This window comes from Aspergillus chevalieri, chromosome 2 (genome assembly GCF_016861735.1).
Source record: "Aspergillus chevalieri M1 DNA, chromosome 2, nearly complete sequence".
Lineage (NCBI taxonomy): Eukaryota > Fungi > Ascomycota > Eurotiomycetes > Eurotiales > Aspergillaceae > Aspergillus > Aspergillus chevalieri.
Genome location: NC_057363.1, coordinates 4,268,354 through 4,295,558, shown reverse-complemented (window position 1 = coordinate 4,295,558; position 27,205 = coordinate 4,268,354). Strand labels below are relative to the sequence as shown.

Sequence of the window (27,205 nt, the reverse complement as noted above, 5' to 3'; positions counted from 1 at the left end):
ATATTCTCGTCGATGGCTACAATAGTCTAGATAGGAATTCAGTTCGTTATTATCTACTATTCCGAGCTCGTGACACTAGCGTTGAACTATTTAATGTGCGAGGGGTCCTGGCCCTAAAGCAGAACAAAGGAATCAACACGAAGGAATCAAACATGTCATGTGACTTAGCGAGCACTCATGCTCCGTGATATTTTATGCAGGAAAATCATTTAGACTTGGGTATAAATGTACCCTTGGATATGGGTACGAGACCTGTACCCAAATGTGTGACGGCTCAGCTAAGTTCAGTGCCTTTATTGACGTTCACCTTCAACATGGCAAACAATGCCGTTCGAACAAACAAAGAAAAAGCTCTTAGCGAGGTCACACAGCACTGATATAAAAACCCCTTTTCTTGTAGATAGAATTCATCTTCCTTTTTCTTCCCCAGATTCGATATTCTCGTCGATGGCTACAATAGTTTAGATAGGAATTCAGTTCGTTATTATCTACTATTCCGAGTCCGTGACAAAATGGGTACCCATGTCCAGGTCTAATCACTTCTAAATCTATTTCCTCAGAAATCAGCAGCTATTGTAACTATTACAAGCTGGATACTCCAAAAATATCTCAAAGACTGCATAATCTATACACCGCCGGCTAGGTCACAAGCCTTGACAGGTTTCTTATGTTTATATACCCATGGGTACCTGCAAAAATCTGCGGGTAGCAAATCATGACTACGGCCGCTCAATGCCATACAAACGGACAGTATAGACAAACAGCGCCAACATGTCAAACGACACCATACAAGCAGTCGGGGCAAACAAAAGCTTAATCTTCATCGCACAGATGTCTATAAAGACCCTCCGTCGCCTATACAGATTTTCTTTTCTTCTTCCCCAGATTCGATGTTCTCGTCGATGGCTACATTATTTTAAATAGCAATATCATCCACTAGTCCGAGTCCGTGACATATCATTGGACTGATAATGAATGCATTCATAATACACCGTAAGAGCAAATAGACAGCAACTCGAGACCGACATGTTGATCTTACCAATATATACACTTTGTCAATATTTAAAGGCATTGCCTACCCGTTGCTGTGTAGACTTCCGGAATCCTTGCTTCGGTTCTTTGCCTGCTTCACGACTTGACTCGGGTTGTGGAGAAGTTTGCTTTCGCTTTTCATTTGAATCTTCGCCAGCTTGATCTGTTGATCTCTCGACCGCTGTAGTAGCCAATGATACTTTATCAGTATCTTCTGGCTTGGAATTATTCGCCTCTTGTTGTAGCGCCTCTTGTTGCAATTGCTCCCTCCGTCGTTTCGCCGTGATACTATCGGGAGGAAACTCGCCCCAGTTAACAACTGGAATCATGGTGCAGCAAGAATTTAACGATTCGGTGGAGGATAAAGGGAACAGGATGGATATCAATAACTTTTATAAATGGTATTGCAATTGTGTTTAGATTGACTTCTGAGCACAATGTCCATGCTTATGTTTATAAAAACCGACTCGTGTTGCGTGATGTGACCTTTGCCATCGGGCAATGGCAGTGTATTGACTTTATCGGAGTGGACGAAACTCGAGAGCCATTTGAGAAATACATTGGAAGTTCTAGGGGAACATTGTGCTGTGACTGGAGGATCTTTATCCACAGTGGAGCAGCCGCGGTACTCCGGAGTAGGCTGTGAACTACCAAAGCCATCAGGACTTGACGCCCTACGGTACGAACTATTCCTAGTAAAGTTTTCGGTCGGCTGTCTCGGATAGCACCAGTTAGGTTGTCGTCATAAAATACGAACCGCATCAAAATCTCGTGATTTTATGGTTGCGGCTTTGCTCGAGGATATTGATTCAAGATCAAAAAGTTTGGGGGCTGTTTCAGTTACGGGTGTATGGCCGTCGCTCAGTTTCTCTTCTCATAAGTATCAACAAGAAAAGCTCACAATTGAAACTTGCAACCTCTCTTGCGAGGGCGCACGTCGAGTGATGTGCACAAAGTTGTTGAAATACTTTCTTCTCCGGAGAACTAGTGCTACTCAAGGAGTCTCGCCTGACTTCTTGTATATAGGGCTCTCTTCAATACTTAGTGTCACCATTAACTATCGATGTATGTCTTTCAGATCGAGGATGGGTTTTGAAGCGTATTAGACTTCACCATCACTAACCTGATCGTTACTTCCTTTCCAATCCACGTTGTATGTGCATTACGGTTTATAAAACCGGGCTCCAATTGTCAACGAATGTTAGCCAGGGAGTACATTGCTTCTACGGCACACATCCCGAAATATTGAAGCTTCATATAAGGGAACAATATGTGTCCGGCGATATGAGAAGCTCATCTCAGCCCCCAAGCTTGCTATCATTACGGGAGGGTACTTCGGTTAACTTGAGCTCGATTACCTTGAGCAGGCCTATTTGCCATTGGTCTGCTTTACCAAGCAGCGGGAGGGATTCCGACTGTCCTTGTCCGCGGTTTCCTTCACTTCATTGGTGCTCGCAGCATCGGAAGAAAGGCCTCATGTTTCTCTCACAATTGAGTCGCGAATACGTGTAGCTGCATGATCAACTTCTAGCATAATAAGAAAAAAATTATTTTCTTTTATTTTCTTTTTCTTAATGAAAGTCGAGACTGTTTCCTGGTATCCCAATTTGTTTCGGCCCGTATGTATATTGTCATCCAAGTTTATGACACGTAATTACTATGGAAGACGTTTAGTAGACAAGTACCCCTCCCCGTTTTGTATCATATATAGGGCTAAAGAGTGAATGTGCCCTGTAGGATCCGAGATCAATTATTGGCTGGATCGCCTATATTGCCCGAGATGGTAAACAAAGGCTGTAATTGGTCAGCTCGCTCAAGCGAGATTCGGCGTATTGGCCAAATTTCCAAAACGACATGTTTTCCCTTGTTGCTCAAGATCCCAATTGCAATAATACGAAACTTCACATTCCTCGCGTTTGTATGTCTCAATTAGATCAGGTCAATCTCTTTCGCGGCTGGCCTTCCACAGACCTCTTGCCAACCGAGCGTCTAAAAAAAGCTGCGGTAGACGCCCTGTCTAATCCACTTGTTTCAGCTGAAGGATATGGCTACGGCCCTGATGAAGGATATCTTCCTCTGAGAAAAAATATCGCCTGGTGGCTTAGCGATTTTTATGCCCCCGTTCAGCCTGTTGACTTCAACCGTATATGCATCACCGGCGGTGCCAGTCAAAATTTGGCGTGCATTTTGCAGGTGTTTACAGACCCAATTCAAACGAAACATGTCTGGCTTGCGGACCCGACATATCACCTCGTCTTTCAGACTTTCGAAGATGCCGGTTTCTATCAGCGGCTTGGCGGAATACCAGAGGACGAAGAGGGGTTGGATGTCAACGCTCTCGCGGTCGCTCTTGAAGCGTTTGAAAAGAAATTTAGCGAAAGCAAAAAGGATAATGGACATGTGCGTCTCACGTTCACATGGTGCTGACTGACTCTAATGATTCAAAGGAGAATATAAAATCAGCCAAACCGCATAGGAAGTCATATCGGCACGTTATATACTGCGTCCCAACATTCTCGAATCCTTCCAACAAAACAATGTCATTGTCACGACGCGAATCTCTTGTTACAATTGCCCGCAAATATGACGCTCTCATTATATGCGACGATGTTTACGATTTCTTGCAATATCCGGAATTCAATAACAGCTTAGTCCGATCCCGCCTACCGCGTCTCGTGGACATTGATAGGTTTCTCGACAACGGCCCGAGAGATCGATTCGGAAACGTGGTGAGCAATGGTTCATTTAGCAAGCTAATTGGTGCTGGCTGTCGAGTGGGCTGGGCTGAAGGGACTGGTGATCTCATTTACGGACTCTCTCAAACGTATTATTCTCCATCCCGTGCAATCTGTAATATTCCCTAGCTAACCCTCATGATAGAGGCTCTACGCGCTCTGGCGGTGCCCCGTCACAGCTCATGTCAACTTTCATCAACGAGTTATTTGAAGATAAATCTCTTCAACGACATATTGTCGACACCATCATCCCAGCTGGTGCACGCCGGTATGCTCTGATTATATCCGCGATAAATGAGCATCTGGCTCCACTTGGCGTCACATTCCTTTCTGGCTTTGAGCATAATTTAGCAATTGGTGGATACTATGTCTGGATCCGACTGTCCCTCCCGTTCGATGCTGCTGAAGTATGCAAAGTTGCGCTGGACTACTACAACCTCGTCCTAGGTGACAAAAGTCTGTTCACTGTGCCGAGTAGTACCACTCCACAAAAAGATAGACAACAGCATATACGATTATGCTTTATGTGGGAGGCTGAAGACAAGTTGGCGGAGGGTGTGAAAAGGCTTGGATCTGTGCTTCGAATGTTGCGTGACAAGTGAGCAATGCATGAATGTACATATTTTAAGCTTAGTTCTCAACATCATAATATAGCTTACGTAGACTGCTTGCCAACATATCAATAAAATCCCGCGTTATTCACATTCCCTGGCTGATTGGGCTTGTGGTCTCCTCTTTCCGAATTAGGGAACAAAAGCGATTCGACCAATCAGACCGCGAGCCCTATTTCTTTGCCAATCTCCTCGCACCGTGTCCTGGTTGAGAAGGAATTTATATAAGTAAAGGATAAAATCTGCTTGCCTCGCTATCAATATCTGTCAATAATTCTCCCTGCGGCCGTGCGTGGACAGAAACGAGCAGAATGGTTCAAATTCATGGTTTTGCTGTTGAGCAGGTAGGTATTCTTCGCCGCCATGAGTTAACAACCCTCCTGATTAACAGTGGATGAACCGCCATGAAATCATTGCCAAATACAACCTTGCCGATACATGCTGCGCCTCGGTTTCCCTTAACGACCTGTTGAATTTCGGTCGTCAAGAAACCGCGTTAGTCGATTTTGCTCAGAAGCAGGTATACGGCGCGATTCAGGGATCAACGGCCCTACGATCGAATATCGCAAATCTTTATTCACCCGATCATTCCAACCGAGTCGAGCCAGTTCTTCCCGGTCGTCCTAGTTACGAACGGAGCGATCCAAGCAAATTTTCTCGTGCTATACACTATTGTCGGTCCCGGTGGTCATGTCATATGCCATTATCCTACGCACCAACAGCTCTATTCCGTCCCCGAATCTCTGGGGGCTGAAGTGAGCCTGTGTCGCTCTTCGGAGGAAAAAAAACTGGCAATTGGACCTCGATGCACGACAGGCGATGATCATACCAAATACGAAGGTGATCATTATCAAGTAGGTGTTATTCACCGACAGCTGACAGGCATGAATGTTCATATATCTGACCAGAATGAAGCAACTTCCAAAATCCTACTGGCGCCATATTACATCGCCACTTCTTGCAAGAACTGGTCAACATTGCTCGGCAACGAGATATTATCATTCATTGCGACGAGGTCTATCGTCCGCTTTTCCATTCCCTCGGCCCGGGCGAACACGAACCTCCGCCATCTATTCTAGATTTTAGTTATGAAAAGGTAATCACCACGGGCTCGATGTCCAAGGCATTCAGCTTGGCCGGTATTCGCCTAGGTTGGATCGTTTCGAGAAGTACGTCTATAATTGAGGCGTGCGCCTCTTCGCGCGACTATACCCTCATTTCCGTTGGCCAGATCGACAATCGCGTGGCAGCCCATACTCTTTCGAAGCCACATGTGAACAATCTCCTCAAGCGTAATGTGCAACTAGCCAGACAGAACATGGACGCCATTGATGCATTCGCATCGGAGTTCAAATGGGCCGTGAGCTGGACGCGTCCACTGGCGGGTACAACAGCGTTCGTCAAATTTGTCAACAGAGATGGCAGACCGATCAACGATGTTGTGTTTTGCCAGCGTCTCCAGGAGCAAGTCGAGGTCATGCTGGTACCAGGAAGTGGGTGGTTTGGCGGTGGAATCAACTTTCGAGGATACGTGCGAATCGGCTATGTGCAAGAGCCCCAGACATTGCTAAATGGACTGCAAGCCTTGCGGCAATTCATGCGCAATGATTACGAAAAGCTATCTGTTGCGTGATGGTCACGATTGAATGACCGTCGGGATTCGCTTGCTATCCCTGTATTGTCCTTTCAGTTTAGAATAAGACCAAATCCAAACCAAGCTGTGAAAAGTAGACGCTCCAAGGTAGACACGAATCGGATTTCCAGTAGGTCTCAAGCAATTTTCGGGTCCGAGTGAAATTTCCCATGCCAATTCGTTCCATATTCGCCATTCGGCCTTGAATGATCTCGCGTTCACCAGGAATTTCGGATTCGCAACCAATGCTAAATATTGGCCACAATATCATGATATTCATAGGAGAGGAGGGTGGGATTCGCAGCACAGCCTCAAGAGCTCTCCGCACAGCTCTCCGCACATCGATGTGGTTCTTCGGAAGCATTTGGACACGCCGTCGGAGGTGGAGTAATGCGGCATAAACGAAGGCAACATGCGTATGCCTTAACTCGGAGATGAGGCCACCGGTATCCTTCGATGTGGTGTCAGTAACTGCCTTTTCAATAAGCAAATCAATCTCGGTCTCAAGAGTAGCCGCCTCCCACGTTATCGACTGTAACATTTCTGTTCCGGTGGCCGCTTTCGAGCCGACTTGAGAACTCAATCGTGATAATCGGGATAATATCGGAACCAATTCCAAGGAGTAACCGCAAATATCATCCACGTCCTCTGCATTAGTACGTGGAAACTGATACAATGACCCGCTTGTATGGTCGTATATGCAACTTGAACGATGCGCTGACAAGCCCGCCATGATATCCATGGTCGTAAACCACTTCACGAGACACTGTACATAGGCGTCACCTGTGTATGCAGAACACGTGCCCAAAAATGTATTCAGCAGTTGCAATACCCCACAAAGATGTGTCCTCCATGTGTGCATATTTCCATTGCAAACATCATTTGTACAGAGGACCATTGCCGTAGTGATAGTTTCAACTCTCAGAACCTCTTTGACATTGGAAAGAGCCGAATTTAGATTGGATATTGCCAAGTTCGTGAACTTCAGACACGCTATCGAGGATCTCGGGCCGGTGTCCCGAACCAAGCGACTGTGTTGGCTACAGGCTGCGGCTAGCAGTGCGTAAAGGAGGTGAGGGGTGTCCAACGCGGCACTAATCATCTTTCGAATAAAAATCTCAGGGGCCGCAGGGAAGAACCGATTCGCAGTCTCAGTACTAAATATGTGCATATAGAATCGGGAGTCCGTGGATGACAACCATGGCGACAAGTTGTCGGATGGTTGGTAGGTATGTTTAACCAGCGACTGCCTATTCAGGCCGGTAGATCCGTCTTTATTATTATTTACCGCTGTCTGATTCTGCCCTACACTGGGTTCTTGGCTGACGACTCGAAGATCATACACACATCCTCGAGGGTACCGAGTACAACGGGTACATACCGGCCTTTTAAGGTCGCACTGCAGATTCCTCATTAGTGGCGGGATCTCATCATGCAGGTCAGACGGCCTTTCACCTTGACTTTTTTCCGCCGGCATTCCGTACAACCGTCCCGCCTCCTTCGCCGAATTCCCACAACATCGCTTGACCGACCCGTCATTGTTCAGTCTGCATAGTCAGATAGAGCAGGTCGATGAAAGTGCATCTATTATTGACCGCGCTTCTGAAAGATACCCCGGAAAAATCAGGTTTTCCGCCTATGGTAAAGACCCTATTCCCTTTTCGGTGTTCTAAGCGATCTAGCCAATCAAACACGGTTCCGAATATGTTTATCGGATGCGTCTCACAATGGCCAGTATTATTATGATGGCGGACAAATGTAACAATGAAATGGGGAACATCGGAGGTTAAATAGAACTCGAAATCCAGTCACCATCTGCCTCTACTGACATGTCGTCATTCCAGTTTGCTTGCAAGTGGTGCACTGACAGCCTCTGGACACTTCATTCCGAAGGTCGCATTGCCGCCGTTTTTGATACCAGGGCAGTGGACTTTCCCGTTCGTAAGAACAATCCAATGAGTCCCTCAGCCGTTGACCATGTAGCTACAGCGTCTTGACAATTTAACTGCGAAGGAACCTAAGACTTGCTTTTTAATGCTGCGGGCAGCATCAATGAAGTGCAGGAAACAGCTTCTTTTAAAACACTCTCGGTAATGATAGCAAGCGTGGGGATGAGATGATATCTCACATCGCTGAACGTCCCCTCGATATGGTAAGATAGCTTCGGCCTCGCGATTTGTATGCGCCGATGTGATTCATATGCATTAACGACAACTCAACTAGTTCCCCAGTTTTGTTTATCAGTCCATCGAATATATCCACAACGATCTACCGGTCTGTCACAAGGGTCAGCATTGGAAGTTCAGCAAGTAAGGAAGCGACATGTTGAGACATGTTACCCTCTTGTCACAGGTCACAGCGTCCACGCGAAATAACGCAGCAGACAACCGAGGAAACATGCTTGCATGGGGAATGTGTCATTTCCCTGCCCCAATGGCGGGGGAACCTGATTCAGCATTCGTGCTAGTTAGTTAATTAAGGGGCTGCAGTAGAGTCGCCTAGAATATCCGCACGTCCCCATCCACTAACAGCGCAGTGCTGATCCCCGAAGTCTGAATGGGCCTCGAGGATGTACTAATCTCAATTTACCTTAGCCTTAACAGCTGAAACTCGGCCCGTGAATCAAAGCTAGATTATGCTAATCTCCGTATTTCACGCTCGAGGCGACAAACTATCACGACAAGAGCGGAGATTTGTGCCATATTTAGATAATTACGTTGAACAATCTAGGTCATCATCTCCGGCGTTATCTCGTATTTGTCCGGAATAGAACAGCAATGATTCGCCAAGGTAGCCTTGGCTGATATCAAGGATCCATGGCCTGCCAGAAACCCGATAACTCGGTTACAGGCCGCTTTGGTGGATTCGCGGGGGAAGACAACTGGAAATTTCTTCAGGAAGAGAGGGGCAACAAGGCTAGTTGAGCCGGTAGGGAACCATTAATGGCAATATTACTGTCTTTCTCTCCGTCTACCCACAATTGTATGAGTAATATTCGGATAGTCTTTTCTACATTTCTCATGGAAAATCTCGACATAGGATGATCGGCTATCGATAATGAGTCGTGAAGAGATTTCAACCGCCAAAGTATTACATAGACAGTTTAGCGGCCGATTTCCGAACCTCAGCCAAATCGCAGTGGAGCCTAGATTGGATACTCCGTGCTGATGGGATTTAAAATGAGTATCCACTGCGCGGGAAATCGCCGTGAAAGGGGTCATATATTACATTGGCTACGCCGACCTTCGATCTGTGGCCCAGCCATATAATATTTATCTTTCGCACACAGCACGAAAGAACACCTTGAGTCATTGATGAAACCATGGCCATAATCGCCGACGATGCGCCCAATCTGGCTGGCAGTGTCATCGCGTTGACTGTACTTGCCTTTGTAACCTACGGAATGCGGGTGTATTGTAGAATAAGCAGAAGGTCGTGGGGAACGGAAGATTGGATCATGTCTGTGGCAGTGGTATGTGCCATCTGCCAGTGTTTGGGACAGAGTGCAGCTGACAGCAACCATGAAACAGGTGCCATTCTGCGTGCTCGTGGCGGGCTGCCTTGGAGGCGCGTTTAATGGTATTGGCATTCATAGCTGGCGGTTGCAACAGCCTGAGAACGTGAAGTATCAGGCTGGGGGTCAAAAGGTTTCACAAGAGCCACTTCGCAAACCAACCTAGCGCTGACCGACGCCTAGTTCTTCCTCATATTCGAAGTGGGTTACTGTGCCGCCATCATTCCGATCAAGCTCAGCATCAGCTGGATGCTGATCCGAGTGGCTGAAGGACGCAAATTGTATGTTTACACTCAGTACGCTATAATCGCCTTGTTCACAACCATGAACGTAATTGCGCTTATATTCATTCTCGTCAACTGTATACCAATTGAGTATGGTTCTGCAATCAAACGAAAGTCTATCTCAATACTGATCAGTCTCACAGGGCCGCCTGGGATACGAGCCTTCTTGAGAAAGGAGGACACTGCCAACCTGCTCATGTTTTGACGGATGTTTACTACGCTACTACTGCTGTAAATATTGCCACAGACTGGGTCACAGCCTTAATGTTCGTACCAAGTTATCGGTGAACCTTTTTAATAACCGCCGAGACTGACTTCGACTAGGCCGATTCCCTTGCTCTGGCATGTCAAGCTTAACAATGCTGCTAAGATATCTATTGTCGGACTGATGAGTCTCGGTATACTGTACGTAACTGTCACTGATATTGCTATCATGTTCCAAGGCTGACATTCTAAACACGTCAGGGCGTCCCTCTCAGCATGTGTCCGACTCAAATACACCGTCAATCTGACCAACCAAACCGATTATCTCTTCGCCGTGGCTAATGTGGTCATATGGGGATTTGCGGAGAACGCCGTCGGCATGATCGTCGGCAACATCTCAACACTACGTCCGCTATTCCGCAGTCTTCTTGATAACACTGTCCGAAAAGCTGGGTACAGCAGCCGGTCTCGAGGCGGTCCTTCCAAACTCGCCTCCTCGTACGAGTTGTCTCAGAACGGAAAGAGTAGTAATAACTTTACACCTACGCTGACCGAGATTCGAGACGGCCATGGCAAGAGAAGAACCAGCCAGTTGAGCGACGATGACAGCAGAGAGCTGATTCTCCAAGGCCATGACGCACGTGACATCCTCGTTAGCCGGCAGATAAACATAGCATACGAGTAACTGTCTCAAAAATGCATTGTACCTCTTATCCTCGGGTCAATGAGGGCCATCTAATTCTCTCCTCCTTCTCCTTCGCTACCAACGGGAATGACTTCGTCGCACTTTACATGGGTCCGGTGTTCCGGGAAGGCACTAGTTATCGGAAGAAAAAGTATCATGATGCCAGGCAAATATAGCAATACGGCGGGAAGTAGTTGAAGAAACTCGATGTCTTTGTGAAAGCCGAGTGTAGCATTTCTTATTCGAGATGATAAACGATAGACTCAAATGACGTCATATTATATATTTAGTCTTGTACTTGTCCAAACTGCGCTGGCAGCTTGTCGTGCATTTACGGTCTGGTTTGGCATTGCTATAAAGTCACTGCTCCTTACGGAGTACATTCATTCATATCGCAGAGAATTTGGCGACAGGGGTATGGACCGAGGTAAAATTCCACCCCCACTCGGTAATCTGATCGACTATTTTATCTACCGGCCACCTCGTCTATTCTTAGCGATGAGATTCCGATGAACAATATCGCAAGCTGAAAATGACACCAAACGATCACCCAGTCATCATTGTCGGCGGTGGACTGGCGGGCCTTGTTGCGGCCTTTGAGCTGACCAAACGCGACGTCCGGACGGTTATCGTGGACCAAGAGAATGAAGCGAACCTCGGTGGACAAGCATTTTGGTCCCTCGGAGGCTTGTTCTGTGTAAACTCAGCTGAGCAGCGCCGCCTGGGTGTCAAGGATAGTCGCGAACTGGCGATGGAAGACTGGTTAAACACCGCACGTTTTGATCGTGATTGCGACTTCTGGCCGAAGAAGTGGGCTGAGGCGTTCGTCGATTTCGCGACTGATCACTTGGAACGTTATGTTAAGTCGTTGGGGCTAGGCTTTGCCAGTGTTGGATGGGCCGAGCGAGGCGATGGACGTGCGGGAGGACACGGAAACTCCGTGAGTATATATATCTTGCTTGCCCCTTTTGAATGTACGTAGCGAGCTTACGATCGTATATAGGTTCCCAGGTTTCATCTAGCGTGGGGCACGGGTCCAGCCGTCTTGGAGACATTCGAAAAACCAGTCCGAGCTGCGGTAGAGAGAGGACTGGTTGAGTTCAAGTTCAGACACCAAGTGGACGGGATCGTTGTCGATGAGAGCACCGGTGCGGCTATTGGTGTCCGAGGTCAAGTGTTCGAGCCGTCCGACACTACCCGCGGGGTTGCAAGCAGTCGGAAGAGCATTGATACCTTCGAATTGTACGGTAGCAGCGTTCTAGTCACTAGCGGGGGCATTGGCGCCAACGTTGATATGGTCAAGAAGAACTGGCCTCTGGATCGACTTGGTCCGCACCCCCCGTCGAGCTTTGTCATCGGCGTTCCTGCGTACGTGGATGGCCGCATGATTGCAATTGCCGCAGAAGCAGGGGCCAATGTGATCAATAGCGATCGTATGTGGCATTATACCGAAGGATTGCGGAACTGGGATCCTGTCTGGCCGGAACATGGAATCAGAATTATCGCTGGACCATCCTCGTTGTGGCTCGATGCTACTGGGAGACGCCTGCCACCGATGCTTTACCCTGGATGCGACACACTGGCAACTTTAAAGCACATTTGCAGCACCGGATATGATTATACCTGGTTTATACTCAACAAGAGTATCATCGGCAAAGAGTTTGCACTTTCTGGTTCGGAACAGAATCCGGATCTGACTAACAAGAGTCTCCTCATGACACTGCGACGCATCCTCAGCTCATCACCACCCGGTCCTGTGCAAGCGTTCATGGACGAAGGAGTAGACTTTGTGATCGAACCTACTATCCCCGAACTGGTGGCTGGAATGAACAGGCTCGGCAGAGAGCATCGCGGACCTGTCCTCGACGTCGAGCAGGTCAAACGCGAAATTCATCTTCGGGATATTCAAATCGACAACAAATACACCAAAGACGCTCAGTTGATGCTTATTCGAAATGGACGTAATTACTTGCCGGATCGACTTGGTCGAGTGATGAAACCACATAAACTTGCAGACCCATATCACGGTCCCTTCATCGCCGTACGTCTGCACCTTCTTACACGGAAAACTTTGGGAGGACTCGAGACAGATCTGCATGCAAATGTACTCCGACCAGATGGATCGCGTTTCCCGAACTTGTATGCCGCAGGCGAGGTCACAGGCTTCGGTGGAGGGGGGATGCATGGGTATAGTGCACTCGAAGGGACCTTTCTAGGGGGTTGCATCTTCTCGGGACGAACAGCGGGTATAAATATAGCTGAGGTTGCCGGAAGACCGCTGCGATCATCTTTGTAGCCGTTCTTTGGTGTACGTGGTCTTTGCATTACAACTGTTGCCTGTATTAGTTGTTGGTTCTATAGTACAGAGAAATAGTACATAAAAAAAGGGAATACAAATACTAATTCAATGATCATGTCGCTGATCTCGTATCGTCATGCGCCAGAGTATACTCGGTTGTGACCACAATACCTGCATCTCTGGGCGGACTATTCGCATTCCCACCAGACTCAATAATCCGCTCCTGGCTCTCGTTTGACGAGTCTTCGTGCTTGTCTTTATTTCTCCTCATGATATCCAACTCATACGGATGCTTACCATCATCCTTGGTACTGTTAATAGCGGTGAAATTTCCAGACTTGGAATTGAATAAGCCACTGCGCCCCGTGCGCTGGTTGCTGCTATAACCATTGGATGAGGATTTGAACGACTGAAACCACCTGAATCTTGTAAAAAGCGGCTTTATACCCGGAGCGCAGACGACGAAGACGGAGACCAGGGCTTCGCGGGAGGCCCAGCCCAGGGCAACGGACAGCTTGTCGATATTCGAAACCGAGTAGTACGTACGAAGGACAGCGGCAATCATGACAAAAATTCCGGATGAGAATAGGAGAGCCAAGACGAATTTCTGGAATGGTGGGATTTTGGCCGTGATGATAAGTGGCAATGGGACACACATGACGCCCAAGTCAGTTCTGTTCATCCGTCAGACATATCCCATCTGCAACTCAAGTCAAAACTCACACAATGTTCAAGACCTCAATCACGATATAGTTTAGTGGCCTGGTAGTACAGTTTTCTGTGCACTGTTAGTTGGGCGTGCGGCAACCCGACAACACTGACCAGGTGCTTACCCCCTGCAAACGGTTTGACCTGCCAGTTCTTTTGGATTGGGTGACAGATGGCAAGATCGAAGATCAAAGACGCCAAGAATGTACACACGCAAAAAGCACCCATGATCAGAGTCATGCGGTGCTGCCATAAACCAGTTCTGTCGTCAAGTCAGTGAGGTATAGGTTTTGACTCGCACGGGCACTGACGTGATTCGGTTGTAAAGAAACATGAGGACGCCCTTGAATGACCACACCAGACAAATGTACGAGATCCAAGCAACGAATGCATATATGCCGCCCTGTCTAAGCTTGGGTACCTCGCTGTCTGGGACTTCCATCGCCGACTTCTCATTAAGTCCAATGTTGGAACCGGAGAGATCTTGGCCAATTATCAGCGCTCACTGTGTTTGCTGGAGGGGCAGGGGGAGCGAAAATTCTGACGATCGTACCTAAAAGGTAGAGGAAAACCGTGTGCATTGTCCACCAAATCTACAGAGTGAAAAGTGTGAATTAGCTATGCTGTACAGCAGCCGACAGACACAGATCATTTTTTTTTTACTCACCACAACAGACCCCAGGCAGAGGTCGTCCCAATAGAAATTGTGAGATCCTGACGACCAACGCACGAATAAACGCAGAGCAATGACCATCAGGCCAACAGCATACGAACCGAAAAGTTCGGCGTGTAAGCTGTACCCCATTCTGGTGCTGTGACGAGTGAACCGAATGAAGTGTAATAACAGCGGAGAAACTGGATGAATGGCACGTAAAGACAAGTGAATAGGGTAGATTGTAGTTTACTTTAAGTAAAAGTATGCAGAGCAAGCAATGAGTGCAAAACCTGTATGCTGTGAAAGAATCTTCATTTTTCCCCTGGCTAAACGTAAACAGAATACACGGAGTATGGATCCAAATTAACTTAATTCTACCCCCATAGTCTCCCGCATCCATGGATCAGACACCCAGTATATCGTCCAGCTGTGGGGAACCAAGAGAGGACCGAGGCCAAGAGGGCAAGAGTTCCAGCATTCTGGCACGCCATGCGCGACTAACAGCTAAGCATTTTATCACTTGGTCGAATACCGATCCATTATCGAGGAAGACAGATCATCCAGATCACAGGCATCACCAGTATATTGACAATAACATCCTTTGAGTGGGCCGGAAATGATCGATTATGTGGACACATGCTCGGTAGAGAGTAGATTCTAACACTCGATCACAAACAACAGCCGGAAGTATGACAGAAATGGCGCAGAACTTGGCAAACTTTATCTTGGCAGTCATTAGTCCACCTTTTTAAGCTTCATTGTTCCAACGGCGCGGTCTCCTGCATAGACAATCTCATAGTTTCCCTGCTGGTTGAATACGGAACGGGGAAAGCTCTTCGTAATTGATTAGGATCGCTGACATTGTATGTTTTTCGGGCAAATAATTATTGGGCCATGAGTGTTGTTCTTGAAATATCTTCTTGTGAAACCTACCACGGTCGGTGCAGCATGCCATGAGACCCAATTACTGTCTTTTCACCCATCGCGCACTGCTGCACTGCTGCATATCGATTACGGCGTAAACCATGTGCCCCGTACGTACGGCATTTCGAATGGTAGTCTGTGTACGGAGTAGCCTCCTAAGATCGTCTCCAGGTACTAATCGCAGTGGTCTATAAATAAACGCGTTCAGTTACTCTTTACAGATTAGCACAAAGTCTGCATACAGACTATGTGTACACTGTACGATAGTACTTCGGGGACCATTTTAAGCGCAGAGTTGACAGAAATGACGGATTACCGGTTCTCTAGACACCCTGGGCCGGTTGGGTCTCGAGATCCCATGACGAATCTTTCGATGATTTGCATCTTCACCTGCATGATAGCCACTCAACGGATTATCGATCGAGTTGGGAATCCTCTGATTGGTGCGAAAATCTCTCCCGTAATGGAAGTAGACTGCGATGGCAGCTAAAACAGATCGCTTGGCAGGACCCCGAAGGAAGTCACCGACGTTTTTCTAGCCGGGTAGTGGAGCGATCTCCTCGGAGGACTTACTCTTCATAGCGCCCGGAACCCAGTGCATGGGTTCCTCTGTATCTGTTTGGTCGGCCAATGTACTCCGGAACAATAGCAGACCCATCGAGCATACCGATCTCTGCTCTATGAGTGCAGAGTACGTACATATCTCGGGAATACTCCGTTCCGGGAGGATGGAAATATACGCCAAGGCCATTATAGACTCTGCCGCCGTCTCTAATGCTCCTTGTTCACTACGTACATATGCATCAGAGCACGAAGTATGTAAAAAATGGTTATTATTATTGTTCCAGTAGTCTGCTCATAGTAAATGAGTCCGAGCGTCCCCTGAGACTATGGGTCCTTGTGTGGAGGATGTCGAAATCCCGCTGCCAGTCAAGACTCAAAGCTTATTCCGCGGGTAAACGGGATTGACATTCAGCTTCCCTGTTGGGCTTTACCGGACCCTCTTTACTCTATATGAACCACAGACCAATCTCGGTGTGCCCAATGCTAAGTCTATGAAGCTGATCATAATGAACTAGAACATGAAAGAAGATAGGGGTTGGAGAACCAGTAGTTCATTCCGAATTCTACATAGTAGATCGACTGCGGCACTGCTGCTATGGAAATCACAGGCTGGTGGAGTAGCCGCATAATCGTCGCTGTACAATGCTCGCCGATTGAGATTAACTACGGTAAGGGCCGCTCATCTAAGACAGCCTCGACCCCCTGTGGCTACAAAATTGTCATGTTCTGTGTAGGGACATCGATGAGAATCTCACATCGGTCTGACACATGCGCCAGGTCTCCTAAATTGAGCGACAGTAGTAGACCGAGTTTCTCGAGACACTATATTCTTCACCCGCGTGTGTGCAGCCACTTGGTTCGTCGGATACCGTGGACAAAGCCGAGAATGACGCGATCCGATATCCTCCGGCTTGTGTTCGCTACCTTTACTGCGATTGGCGGCAACGGGCACAAGCCGGGATAGAAAGTGTCTCCGGTACGTACCGAGATTCGGCAATTTCGAGAGCGAGCTGTTGTGTGGCGGAACGAGACCGCTCAAGGCGTCAAAAATCGCAGGTCCACTATCCTGGCCAGGGTATGCGGTCCATATGATTGAAGAAACATTCGGGTTCTGGAGAACAGGGTTGTCGTCAAGCAGATCGTCCATTTGAATAACCACACAGGGTTTTTCCAGAGAAAAAGAGCCGTTCAATCAATGCCAGTTGTATAGTGAACCAGGCGACCGATCCCGGTCTTTCAGCTCGCTCGAGGTGGACTGTGGTAGTATGGGGGCACACCGAAGTAGCTGCCAAGCAGTTGCCAGGTAGCGTTAGCATAGGGGCCGATGAGAGCTGTTCTAGTGCGGTTGGGCATCGAAAGCGGTCGTGTATCGTGGCTCTTGATCAATGCCATGCTCTCCGCGGCTGACCGGCTCGGCAGGGTCTGGCTAGCAACTGTGTTTACAGCTGATCAACCCAAAGATGCATATGTGTATGCGCGACAGTTCCGTTCATGGCGCCGCAGTTGCTAACCACGCAGTGGTGCATCGCCACTCAGTTCCAATGCTGCCGGAGGATTTGTTCCAGTGGGAGTTGGTACAGGCCGGCGTGTAATTGGCTATACTATAAGAACACATGATGGCGGAGCCTTACAAACCGCGGACACATTTCTGAAACGGACGAAAGTAGTGTTCGACGAGTTCTTGTAGAGCGTGTTGGCCTAGAATCCATAGCGGCTATACCCATTAAGATTCAAGGTCAAATCCGGCGTAGTGCTTCTATGCCGCGAGAATCTTCGACACGGCACCATGGTCTTCTTCGAATGCTCGAAGAAAGTGTGCTGCATAGCCTTTGATACGTCGTGAGTCCTCTCCAGATGTCTCAGGTACGCGGCTCCAGCGTGGATTCAAGTTCGGCGTCCAGTATTCGAGGCCAGTCCTGCCGCCGTTTTCAAAGGCTGTAGTAAGCAGCATGAGCGTGGCGAACGATGTGGCCTGGTACACCACTTACAGAGAAGGCGATGCCAGTCAACCGGATTATGTCTGTTTTATGGTGAGCAATGCAGTAACCGGAAAGGAAGAGATTGTGTCAGACAAGATCCCTTATGTTCAATCTATGGACGAGGGCTATCCACCCGCAACTCGAATATCAACGGGGGTATAGCGGCAAATTTCAATTCTCCTGAAGCTGGCCGGTATCCAGACAGTGGTGATCGGCCTGAGCGACAAACCGATATCGAATGTGATGACCCCTCTATCCATGGAATTCAGACTCCTCGCACGGCAATGGGTTATGAAGTAAATCGTAATGGAAGCCTTGTGATGCACGTCTCTGCTGGGTATGTCGCTGGGGCCTTGAGACTGTTGAGCGGCGCAGTTAAAACGAAACTTGTCGAGTCTGTAGTGCCATCGCCACGAGTACGATGATCCTGTTGGACGCTTTTCGCAGAACATTGGGAAGCTACAGAGGATCTGTATAACGTGTCAGCTATTGCCAAAAAACACAACACGACGCATCAACACGACGCATCATCTCGACAGGCTTGTCTCGTGGCAGTCCGTTCCAGGATTGGCAAACGCGTCTGGGGTCAGATATTATACTACTCATTTTACATGGCCTCCTGCCAACAGCCAAGTGACTCTGACCATGGAGCGCATCTCTTGTTTCCAGCGGTAGCTCAAGTCCTCAGCCTCGCCATTAACAGGGAATATCTTCCGCCGCTAGATTACTGAATAGATATCGGACCGTACTTGCAGAATGAAGCGTTGGCCTTTTTTTCAACCAGTATGAATTATCTGCGAAGTATCTTTGGCGACCTTCGAGCCGGGGGGTGTCTTGCCATATATGGTTCAGGTTGACGCGCACCTATCGCCAAGAGTGTTAGGACAATAGCCTGATTTGAATTGTGGAACTCGAAGTTCGAGGTCAATGAGTGGTGTGTAGTGTTGTTCCAGAGTGTTGCATCTCCGATTGATATATATATCCGGAGTCCTCTTATGCTGCGCTCAAGGTTCCACTATCTGGAATCACGTTCTCGGACTGACGCAAAAATCGTGGAAATATCGATGCGAAATGCTTATCACCTGGCAGCTATGCAAATGTACCGTACTTTACAGCCTTTGTCTGACCATCCAGCTCACGTTTGTCATGTCGCATTCAGCCGCCCATACGGACAACGTTTTACCGCCATCCAGTCGGGATTTACCATGTTGTCGAGTCTAATCTCCGGCAGGGTACTCTGAGGTGTATTAGTACTGCTTATTTTGGACAGCTCAGGCTAGAAAAAGTCAATTCATAGACACGTATTCGAACCAGTATATGCGCGGAACGATCATTGCCCACATCCGCATCAGCACATGTTTTGACTTGGTATCCTGATGGCACGTAGACTCGATTGCAGATCTCCAGATGTCCGTATGTATTCCATAGAGAATTCACATGCTTTTGCTGGACCCTGTATAATCGGGCTTGGACTTGAACCCAGCGACCTCCGCAAAGCTGGTCTCCACTTTCGACTTCGTCCCCCGCAAGACCTTCGGTGCACCGCCAAGAGCTTCAGGATAGCTGAAGGAAAACTCCGGCGAAGCAGTTAGAGGTGTAACTGGAGGATGAGGTTCAGCGTCAGGGCAATGGATGACATCGTAGCTTGCCACCGATCTAAATTCGGCCCGAGAGAAATCCAGCTCGATGCATCTGGCAGGGATGACGTAGCTCCTATCAACCCTCGTGTGTCCATGTACAGAGTACTTGTATATTTCTCTATCTTTTTGTCAATGGCATGAGGTAATGCAAAACGAGGGAAACAACAATTGAAGGATCAACAACCGGTCATTCCCAGCCAGATTCAACTCTCACTGGCCAAAAGAAAAAGGGAAAAGACAGGTTGTATCCGTCGTTACATCATAGGGATGTATTGCGTCCTCCCGCGACAATTGGGCCAGCGCATTCGCTTGTTGAGCTCTAGCCTACTTAGAGTTCCCGATATATCCTTGCTCCCTCCCTTCTCTGTTCTTCGTTCCTCCTACACTTTCTCAATACCGCGCGATATACCCATATACCCCCCTACATACCACTGCCCGAGCAAGTATCACCACCAAAATGTCTTCCCTCCGCGCCAACTTCCCCCAACAAGTCGGCTCCGAAGGCCCCCCGATTGCCAGCCGGGGTCGTCGTGAGTCCTACGCCCGGACCGATGAGAGCGTCACTTTCGAGTATCCCGATGAGAGCCAGATGCCCCACTCGCCCACCATCGAGGGCATGCGCTACAAGCGCACTCTGACTCAGTTCTCTCTCGAAAAGAAGGTAACTGTCGTCACGGGCGGTGCTCGTGGTTTGGGTCTCGTCATGTCGCAGGCCATCATCATCTCCGGCGCGGATTTGGCCATTGTCGACCTGAACAGTATGTTTCTGGGTTTGCTTGTCATTCCTGCTGTGCAAATGCTAACCCAATTTTCTAATAGAGGACGAAGCCGAATACCAGGCCAACAACTTGGTCAGACAATTCAAGGAAGAGAACCCCACCTTGGAGCTGTATGTCTGCCCTTTGTTTGTATCATGAGCTCAATGCTAACTTCTAATTTTGAAAAGCCCCCCTAAGATTACCGCACACTATGCCGATGTCGCCAGTCCCGACTCGGTCAACAAGGCCCTGGAAGAGATCATCGCCCAGCACGGCCGCATTGACAACCTCGTCACCTCCGCCGGTTTCACAGAAAATTTCGATGCCATTCACTACCCCCACGAGCGGATGCAGAAATGCTGGGCCGTCAACGTTGACGGGTCATACCATTTTGCCACTGGCGTTGCCCGTCATTTGATCGAGCGCAAGGCCCCCGGTAGCATTGTCATGATTGGCAGCATGTCCGGTGCTGTTGTCAACGTTCCGCAACCTCAAGCTCCCTACAACGCCGCTAAGGCTGCTGTCCGCCATCTTGCCTCGTCTTTTGCCGTTGAGTGGGCTCCATATGACATCCGTGTCAACTGTATCAGTCCAGGCTACATGATGACTGCTTTGTAAGTGTCACTGTCTGAATTCGTTTGTGTCCAACCGCTAACTTACTCCCCAGAACACGCAAGATCCTTGATGAGAACCCCGAACTGGAGGAGAAGTGGACCTCGCTGATCCCTGCCGGCAAGATGGGCGCCCCAGAAGACCTCATGGGACCCGTTACCTTCTTGCTCAGTGACGCTGCCAAGTACGTCACTGGCGCCGACCTGAGAGTCGATGGTGGCTACACTCTGACATAAATTATTTCTACTTTTCGCTTTGTGGGTTGTTTTAATTAGCTTTACGATATTTTACGGTCTCTATTGATGTTTGTTGGGTTCATGAAAACAGTGATGACATAGAAGACGTACCAGGTGTACGAATAGATAGATGGCAGCCGGGTTTCTGTCGTGTTTGTCAGTACATAAATGATACCGCTAAGAGATGACAATGAAGTCCTCTTGATCTTGACTAGTATAGACTTCGTCAAATGACGTAAAATGTCGGGTTATCTGGAACTGCAACGCCGGATAGCGTATCCATGAAACTTTCGCGTCATAAACGTTATCGAACCATGCTCGATTCAAGTCAGAAAGCATCCCGGAAAGACGGTATGACGTTTTACTATGAAGAGCTACAACACCGTCTTTGTTACTCTGAATACAGTCAGTATCAGTCATCTACACGCTGCTCAAGGTCGAAATTCATTCTTGTTCACCCAAGCTCAATACCGTACCGCCGGATCCCAATGCAAGTGATCGCCGATGCCAACCTGACAGTCGGCAATGGTCAGTGCGGACATGTCACATCTCTAGGTAAGGTGGGCTTGGTGCTGTGACGGTATCCAATTGCGTTCGAAGTTCATCGTGGTTCCTAAAAACGATCTACGTCCAGCAGCCTTGGATCTCATACATAATACGGAGTACATTCGCCATGTTTATATGTACATTCCCTGTCGACACAGGCCATGGTCAACCAGACCGTATACGTGAGTGACTAGTGTGGTATCGCGGTTACTCTGAAGGACTGAAATACGAGATACCTCCAAACACAAAGAACAAGCGATTGGAGACATGTCTCGATAATGTTTAATCTGACAGCAGGCACACGATGGCTATGAGACACCGCCCTAACCCAATTTATCGCTGTGGACGACTCATTGGTTGGACCCCGGCAGGCATGCGTAATCACCCTTTGATGCCCCTTGCTTTACCGCCATGTTCAGCACTGATAGTGATAGTATTCGCGCATTCTCTTTTCGGGCTAATGTCGGCGGTAGTCGAGTGGCTTGAATATAAACCGCTGTCCAGCTTTCAAACCCCGGTGGTTTATTCCACAGTTATGAGATGAACGAGAGCCATTTTAGCATCTCCATGGAGTCCGGCGTCTCATAAACCTGAGGAGAAGACGATCTGTGATAGGAAGATCCAGACTCTAGACGCGCTAACCAAAGCTGGTCTAGTGTTATATTCCCCTACACAATTCTGGTGCCTGACTGGTGGAGTTCTTCTGATTGGCTCACTGGCGACGTGGCCCTTAGGGCTCGGCTGTAGGACTCGTCGGTCATGTTATTTGTGTACGGATTTGGATAGGATGAATACGGTTATCATGTAGGGCTTTTTACAGGAACATGTCGTCAAGAAGCCCTCTAAACTGTTGAGAACCGTCGTGACCTTGGAAAGAGCGTTTGACCTTAATCCGGCTTTTCCGCAACACAGCCACCGTGGAGGTATCAAGCTTTATTTAGGTCGCCGATGGGGCGTCGGCCATCGACCAAAGTGGATCGGTCCTACGCAAAGCGTGACAAGTCTTTTCTCTCATTTCGGCCTTCATATGGCCCAGTACTATGGCATAATCTTAGCCTATTGCCAATGACTAGCTAATTTCGCTTCATCTTATTTCCGGCGCTGTTCTTCCGGTTCTTGAAGCCGGATCCAGTATAGCGGCCTGTGTCCGTTGCAAAAAAATGAATCAAGCTAGTACTAATGCCCGGAGGTCGTGGAAAAAGACTATTGCTCTAGTCTAATAATACGCCGTAGTCTCCATTGTTCTCTGAGGCTAGCCATGGAAGGGATTAGTCGCCTCGCGATGCCACTCGCCGAATGGGCGGCGCCTCCTCATATGCCGGCGGCTTTATCTACTTCCTTTCCCCATTTTGCTCGCCGTTGAATTTCTTGTGTTAATCTAAGCCTTCATCCGCTGTCATGCTAAGAACATGCCAAGACTGGCTCTGCTCGAGGGCTTTACTGTGTCTTCTGCTGCTGCTGTCGCTGTGTGTACCAGAGGTGCGGGCGATCGAACTCAACATTGATGATGAGCGTGAGTGTTCCGCGTTATCATTGCAGATCTCTAGGTGAGATCTTCGTTTCCGCTATGGCTAATCCCTGGTCTCCGTCGTTCAGAATCCATCAAAGATGCGGCCAGCACGGCTGCCTATGGGATGATGATCCATTATCACGGCAATGAAACAGGACAGATTCCTGGAAAGTTGCCCGACACCTGGTGGGAAGGAGGTGCCATGTTCATGGCCTTGATTCAATACTGGTACTTCACCGGCGATACCACCTATAATGACGAAGTGTCTGTTGGCATGCAATGGCAGTCCGGCAACGGCGACTACATGCCAACCAACTGGAGTACATATCTGGTAGGTCGCTGAACAGTACTAACAACATCAATTCTGGTCTAACAAGTCCCAGGGGAACGATGACCAAGTATTCTGGGGTCTGGCCGCCATGACCGCCGCCGAATTACAGTATCCCGAAGTCGATGATGGTTATTCTTGGTTGTCACTGGCGCAGGGCGTCTTCAACACCCAGGTTGAACGGTGGGATACCAATACCTGCGATGGAGGGTTACGTTGGCAGATCTACGCTTATGAAGCCGGCTACGGCATGAAGAACACCATTTCGAATGGGGGCTTGTTTCAGCTGTCCGCTCGTCTCGCACGCTATACGAACAACGACACCTATGCCGATTGGGCCGAAAAGATCTTTGACTGGTCTGCATCGACTCCGCTGTTAAACAATAACACCTGGAATGTGGCCGACTCGACCAACGTCGACGACGATTGTACTTCTCAAGGAAATAATCAATGGTCATACAACTATGGTACACTGCTAAGCGGTGCAGCATACATGTATGCCTATGTATGTCACTCCGTCTAGTTGGTTACTTCGTGCCAGAAGACTGACTATTTAGACCAACGGCACATCGAAAACCAAATGGCAAAACGCTGTCAACGGCCTCTTAAACGTCACCTTAGACACCTTCTTCCCTGCGAAATACGACTATGCCATGTCAGAGATCCTCTGCGAACCCAACGAAGTCTGCAACAACAACGAAATCCTCTTCAAAGGCCTCACATCCGCCTGGCTCGCCTTCACCTCCGTTCTCGTCCCGTCGACGTCGTCGCGAATTCTCCCCAAGCTCCAAAGCTCTGCCGAAGCTGCCGCCGAAGCTTGCACTGGAAACAATAACAACACCTGCGGAGTCCGGTGGTATACCAAGGAATGGGACGGATGGAGTGGTCTTGAGGAACAAATGAGCGCGCTGAGCGTGTTCTCGTCAAATCTCATCACCACAAAGAACTCAACCCCGGTCACTTCGACCACCGGCGGAAATAGCACCAGCAATCCCGCAAGTGGCACGAATGATAGGAACGCGCAAGGTCATACTTCACCGGCCATAACGACTGGCGACCGGGCGGGTGCAGGCGTCCTGACGGCTGTATTCGCGTCGGGATGGATCGGTATTATGATATGGCTAGTGCTATGATATTTTCCATTGTTTCCTGCTTTTTCAGCATTCTTGTATTCGTTCTCTTTATTACTGTACATAGTAGATCTTCAACCCTATAGAGCCGTTCGCCGACGATCAGAACGATTTGCCCGAGTGGAAATGCTCATCTCCCGATGGCCGATGCACTGCCCGAGATTGGGATCAGCGCCGTTGTTGAAGTGCGGTAGCACTCGTAGGTTGCTCCAATATCTGAAGCGCTTGGTACATTCAGCATGAAGGAATCAGGATGGGTCGGGACTGTGCAAGTATTACTTCACCTGCCTATTCGGACATATCAATGTGGTATACAGGGATATCAAGCCATAAATTCAGCATTGATTCGAATCCTATTCTTGCGCATATCTTCACGAAAAATGGCCCCCCTGACTGCTCTGTCGATAGAATGGAAGATGCCAGTTACAGCAGCGAATGCATGGGATCCTAATGAAAATCAGGTACAATTGGAATAATACCTCTACTAAATAGGCCCGAAATACTTTCGTCGAGCTATAGTAAGTATATTCCCGCTTGTCCATACCCCAGGATATTCTACAGTATGTAAAAGCATAGATAAATATACATAATAAAATTTCCGATCACCCAACAGCAACTTCTTCACAATCTTTCCTGACTTCCGAGTCTACGTCTGATACCGTGTCACTCAAATCCACCAAGTGCTTGGATCACGCAGTTAGCACCAAAAAAAAAAAAAGAAAAGAAAAGAAAAGAAAGGGCAGATTACTGATGCGAGTCGCTGATGTTCAGTGGCAATGCTTTACGCCCAAGCTCCGACCAAACTCATGCAAAATGCACCCAGAAAGACCAGAATGCAAGCGATCACTCTCTTCTTTCCCCGGAGCACTTTCCAACTCTCGTCGCTGAGAAAATCCTCCGACATCAGTTCGATCAGCGATGCGAAGATCAGCAAGCCTGCCGAGATGGCATTCATAGTGCCCACCAGGAGCAATCCAACTTCCGAGTTGGGACTGTACAGAGTGTGCGTGGCGAGGCCGATGGCTTGACCAAGGGGTGTCCTGTATTCATTAGCAGGTGCCAATCGCTTAAAGATTTCGGAGAACATACGTGCATCCATATGCGAGAGACATGACCCATGGCTGGTAGGCCTTTCGTGGCCAGTTCAGCGACGCAATGCGGGCGCCCAACGCGAGTCCTTCGAAGCTCTCTGCACGCGCAGGTTAGTATATCCTCCGTGCATGCAAGGAAATATACGTACGGTGAAACACAATGGCAATAAGAAGAATGACAAACGAGTTCCCAACAGACACACTGAGGGACATGCCGATAAACACACTGTGAAAAAGGATTCCCATCTCGAGCAAAAATACTTGCATCACTGCTTTCTTGTCTTGCAATTCGGGGGGCACACTCGAGGTATCATCGTCGCTGCGCTCGACATCCTGTTCAACAGCTTCTGTCTTCCGTTCCTCCCAGCCCTGTGGAGACTGCTCGGGGGCTGATGGAACCCGCGAGATACCTTCATGATCCTGTCCTATCCCCTTGATGGATCGACTCATGCTGGAAGAACGTCCGACGAGCGGTCCCAGGTCGCTCAGGTGTCTGCCGTCCAGCATCGCCGCCGGAGCCTTTGGATTGGCGGCTGAATTGGGCGGCTCCGTGATGTCGATTCGGGGCACCTGAGGGGTACTTTGGCGAACCGGTTCGGTTGGTGGTCGACAACAATGCCGGGCGGGACTGAACACCATTTCAATCACCGTAACGAGAAAGATGCCACCCAACGAAATGGCCCCAGGCATCGCGGGGTAGTCTGTGGTCCAGAAACTCGACAGACATGGGTCCCCCAGCGAGGTAAACGCCGTCGGAAGTAAGTGAACAAACGCCGTCGCAATCAACACCCCTGTTCCGAAATGGGTGACGAAGAAGAGAAAAGAAGGTGGAATGCGCAGACGGGGAAACCAGACGGCAAGAATGGGAAAGGCACAGGCCAGCGTCGATACGGACAAGATGATGAATAGACCCGCGACGTGCAAGGGAAGGTTGTATTCATCGCCATTGACGCCGCCTTCCTCGCAGGTCGACCGTTCAGGGAGACGTCGTGGAGGTGGTTCCAAGTTGACAATTCCGGCATTGCTTGTTGGGTGTCGAATATGGGAAATTATAGTCGATGCGACCGCAACGGACAGCAGCCACAATGCCCATTCTTTGGCCGTCTTCCATGCTTGATTCGTATTTAATAGTTTGTCCCCTGATATAGCAGCATGGCTGCTGGTCGGGGAAATGGAGCGTCCTGCGTGGCCGTTAGCAATATTGTCGCATTCCGCGGCAACGATGACTTTTACCTGACAGAGTCAGAGACGCTCCCTGAGGACCGGGACTTTTCTTCTCTCGTCCTGATTCTCTAGCAGCCGTTATTCCTCCTTCATCCCAGCCTGCAAAGGACACTCCGACCAGCCCCGCGCGGTCCTGCAACTCCCGAGCGTTGGAGATGCCGTTCAAGTCTTGGCGGGTGGTGAGATCGGGGGCGAGATAGGGCGGGTTCTGGTTCCAATCGGGATGGACAAGGTCATCGTCGGTGCGCGAGGGACAGTTCATTGTGAATTAGGCTTGCCTGAACGTCGCTGAGGTGTCGATAT

General features: G+C 48.8%; 11 protein-coding genes across 11 annotated transcripts; 6 read left to right on the top strand and 5 right to left on the bottom strand.

The window, feature by feature from the left end:
- Positions 1–1,055: 1,055 nt before the first annotated feature.
- On the bottom strand, positions 1,056–1,361 carry ACHE_21468S (uncharacterized protein; the record flags this gene model as incomplete). The annotated part of the gene is made up of 1 exon (XM_043275554.1): positions 1,056–1,361. The coding sequence occupies one exon, from the start codon at positions 1,359–1,361 to the stop codon at positions 1,056–1,058; it is 306 nt and encodes a 101-aa protein (XP_043134532.1).
- Positions 1,362–2,952: 1,591 nt separating this feature from the next.
- On the top strand, positions 2,953–4,369 carry ACHE_21467A (aminotransferase-like domain-containing protein; the record flags this gene model as incomplete). Its single annotated transcript, XM_043275553.1, has 3 exons — positions 2,953–3,432; positions 3,480–3,856; positions 3,913–4,369. 3 exons carry the CDS (start codon positions 2,953–2,955, stop codon positions 4,367–4,369), a joined length of 1,314 nt encoding a protein of 437 aa, XP_043134531.1.
- A 1,327-nt stretch (positions 4,370–5,696) lies between these two features.
- Positions 5,697–6,011, top strand: ACHE_21466A (uncharacterized protein; the record flags this gene model as incomplete). Its single annotated transcript, XM_043275552.1, has 1 exon — positions 5,697–6,011. One exon carries the CDS (start codon positions 5,697–5,699, stop codon positions 6,009–6,011), a length of 315 nt encoding a protein of 104 aa, XP_043134530.1.
- Positions 6,012–9,333: 3,322 nt separating this feature from the next.
- On the top strand, positions 9,334–10,698 carry ACHE_21465A (uncharacterized protein; the record flags this gene model as incomplete). The annotated part of the gene is made up of 6 exons (XM_043275551.1): positions 9,334–9,483; positions 9,542–9,658; positions 9,709–9,806; positions 9,953–10,075; positions 10,134–10,214; positions 10,275–10,698. 6 exons carry the CDS (start codon positions 9,334–9,336, stop codon positions 10,696–10,698), a joined length of 993 nt encoding a protein of 330 aa, XP_043134529.1.
- A 532-nt stretch (positions 10,699–11,230) lies between these two features.
- On the top strand, positions 11,231–12,994 carry ACHE_21464A (FAD-binding dehydrogenase; the record flags this gene model as incomplete). The annotated part of the gene is made up of 2 exons (XM_043275550.1): positions 11,231–11,638; positions 11,702–12,994. The coding sequence occupies 2 exons, from the start codon at positions 11,231–11,233 to the stop codon at positions 12,992–12,994; spliced, it is 1,701 nt and encodes a 566-aa protein (XP_043134528.1).
- Positions 12,995–13,109: 115 nt separating this feature from the next.
- Positions 13,110–14,147, bottom strand: ACHE_21463S (uncharacterized protein; the record flags this gene model as incomplete). Its single annotated transcript, XM_043275549.1, has 4 exons — positions 13,110–13,671; positions 13,721–13,775; positions 13,831–13,967; positions 14,017–14,147. 4 exons carry the CDS (start codon positions 14,145–14,147, stop codon positions 13,110–13,112), a joined length of 885 nt encoding a protein of 294 aa, XP_043134527.1.
- Positions 14,148–17,604: 3,457 nt separating this feature from the next.
- On the bottom strand, positions 17,605–17,799 carry ACHE_21462S (uncharacterized protein; the record flags this gene model as incomplete). The annotated part of the gene is made up of 1 exon (XM_043275548.1): positions 17,605–17,799. The coding sequence occupies one exon, from the start codon at positions 17,797–17,799 to the stop codon at positions 17,605–17,607; it is 195 nt and encodes a 64-aa protein (XP_043134526.1).
- Positions 17,800–17,952: 153 nt separating this feature from the next.
- On the bottom strand, positions 17,953–18,279 carry ACHE_21461S (uncharacterized protein; the record flags this gene model as incomplete). The annotated part of the gene is made up of 1 exon (XM_043275547.1): positions 17,953–18,279. One exon carries the CDS (start codon positions 18,277–18,279, stop codon positions 17,953–17,955), a length of 327 nt encoding a protein of 108 aa, XP_043134525.1.
- A 1,645-nt stretch (positions 18,280–19,924) lies between these two features.
- On the top strand, positions 19,925–21,073 carry ACHE_21460A (uncharacterized protein; the record flags this gene model as incomplete). Its single annotated transcript, XM_043275546.1, has 4 exons — positions 19,925–20,225; positions 20,287–20,356; positions 20,414–20,839; positions 20,893–21,073. 4 exons carry the CDS (start codon positions 19,925–19,927, stop codon positions 21,071–21,073), a joined length of 978 nt encoding a protein of 325 aa, XP_043134524.1.
- Positions 21,074–23,017: 1,944 nt separating this feature from the next.
- Positions 23,018–24,590, top strand: ACHE_21459A (glycoside hydrolase family 76 protein; the record flags this gene model as incomplete). Its single annotated transcript, XM_043275545.1, has 4 exons — positions 23,018–23,132; positions 23,216–23,460; positions 23,513–23,962; positions 24,015–24,590. 4 exons carry the CDS (start codon positions 23,018–23,020, stop codon positions 24,588–24,590), a joined length of 1,386 nt encoding a protein of 461 aa, XP_043134523.1.
- A 778-nt stretch (positions 24,591–25,368) lies between these two features.
- zrfD (putative plasma membrane zinc ion transporter) lies at positions 25,369–27,164 on the bottom strand (the record flags this gene model as incomplete). The annotated part of the gene is made up of 4 exons (XM_043275543.1): positions 25,369–25,627; positions 25,677–25,776; positions 25,828–26,859; positions 26,912–27,164. The coding sequence occupies 4 exons, from the start codon at positions 27,162–27,164 to the stop codon at positions 25,369–25,371; spliced, it is 1,644 nt and encodes a 547-aa protein (XP_043134522.1).
- Positions 27,165–27,205: the final 41 nt, after the last annotated feature.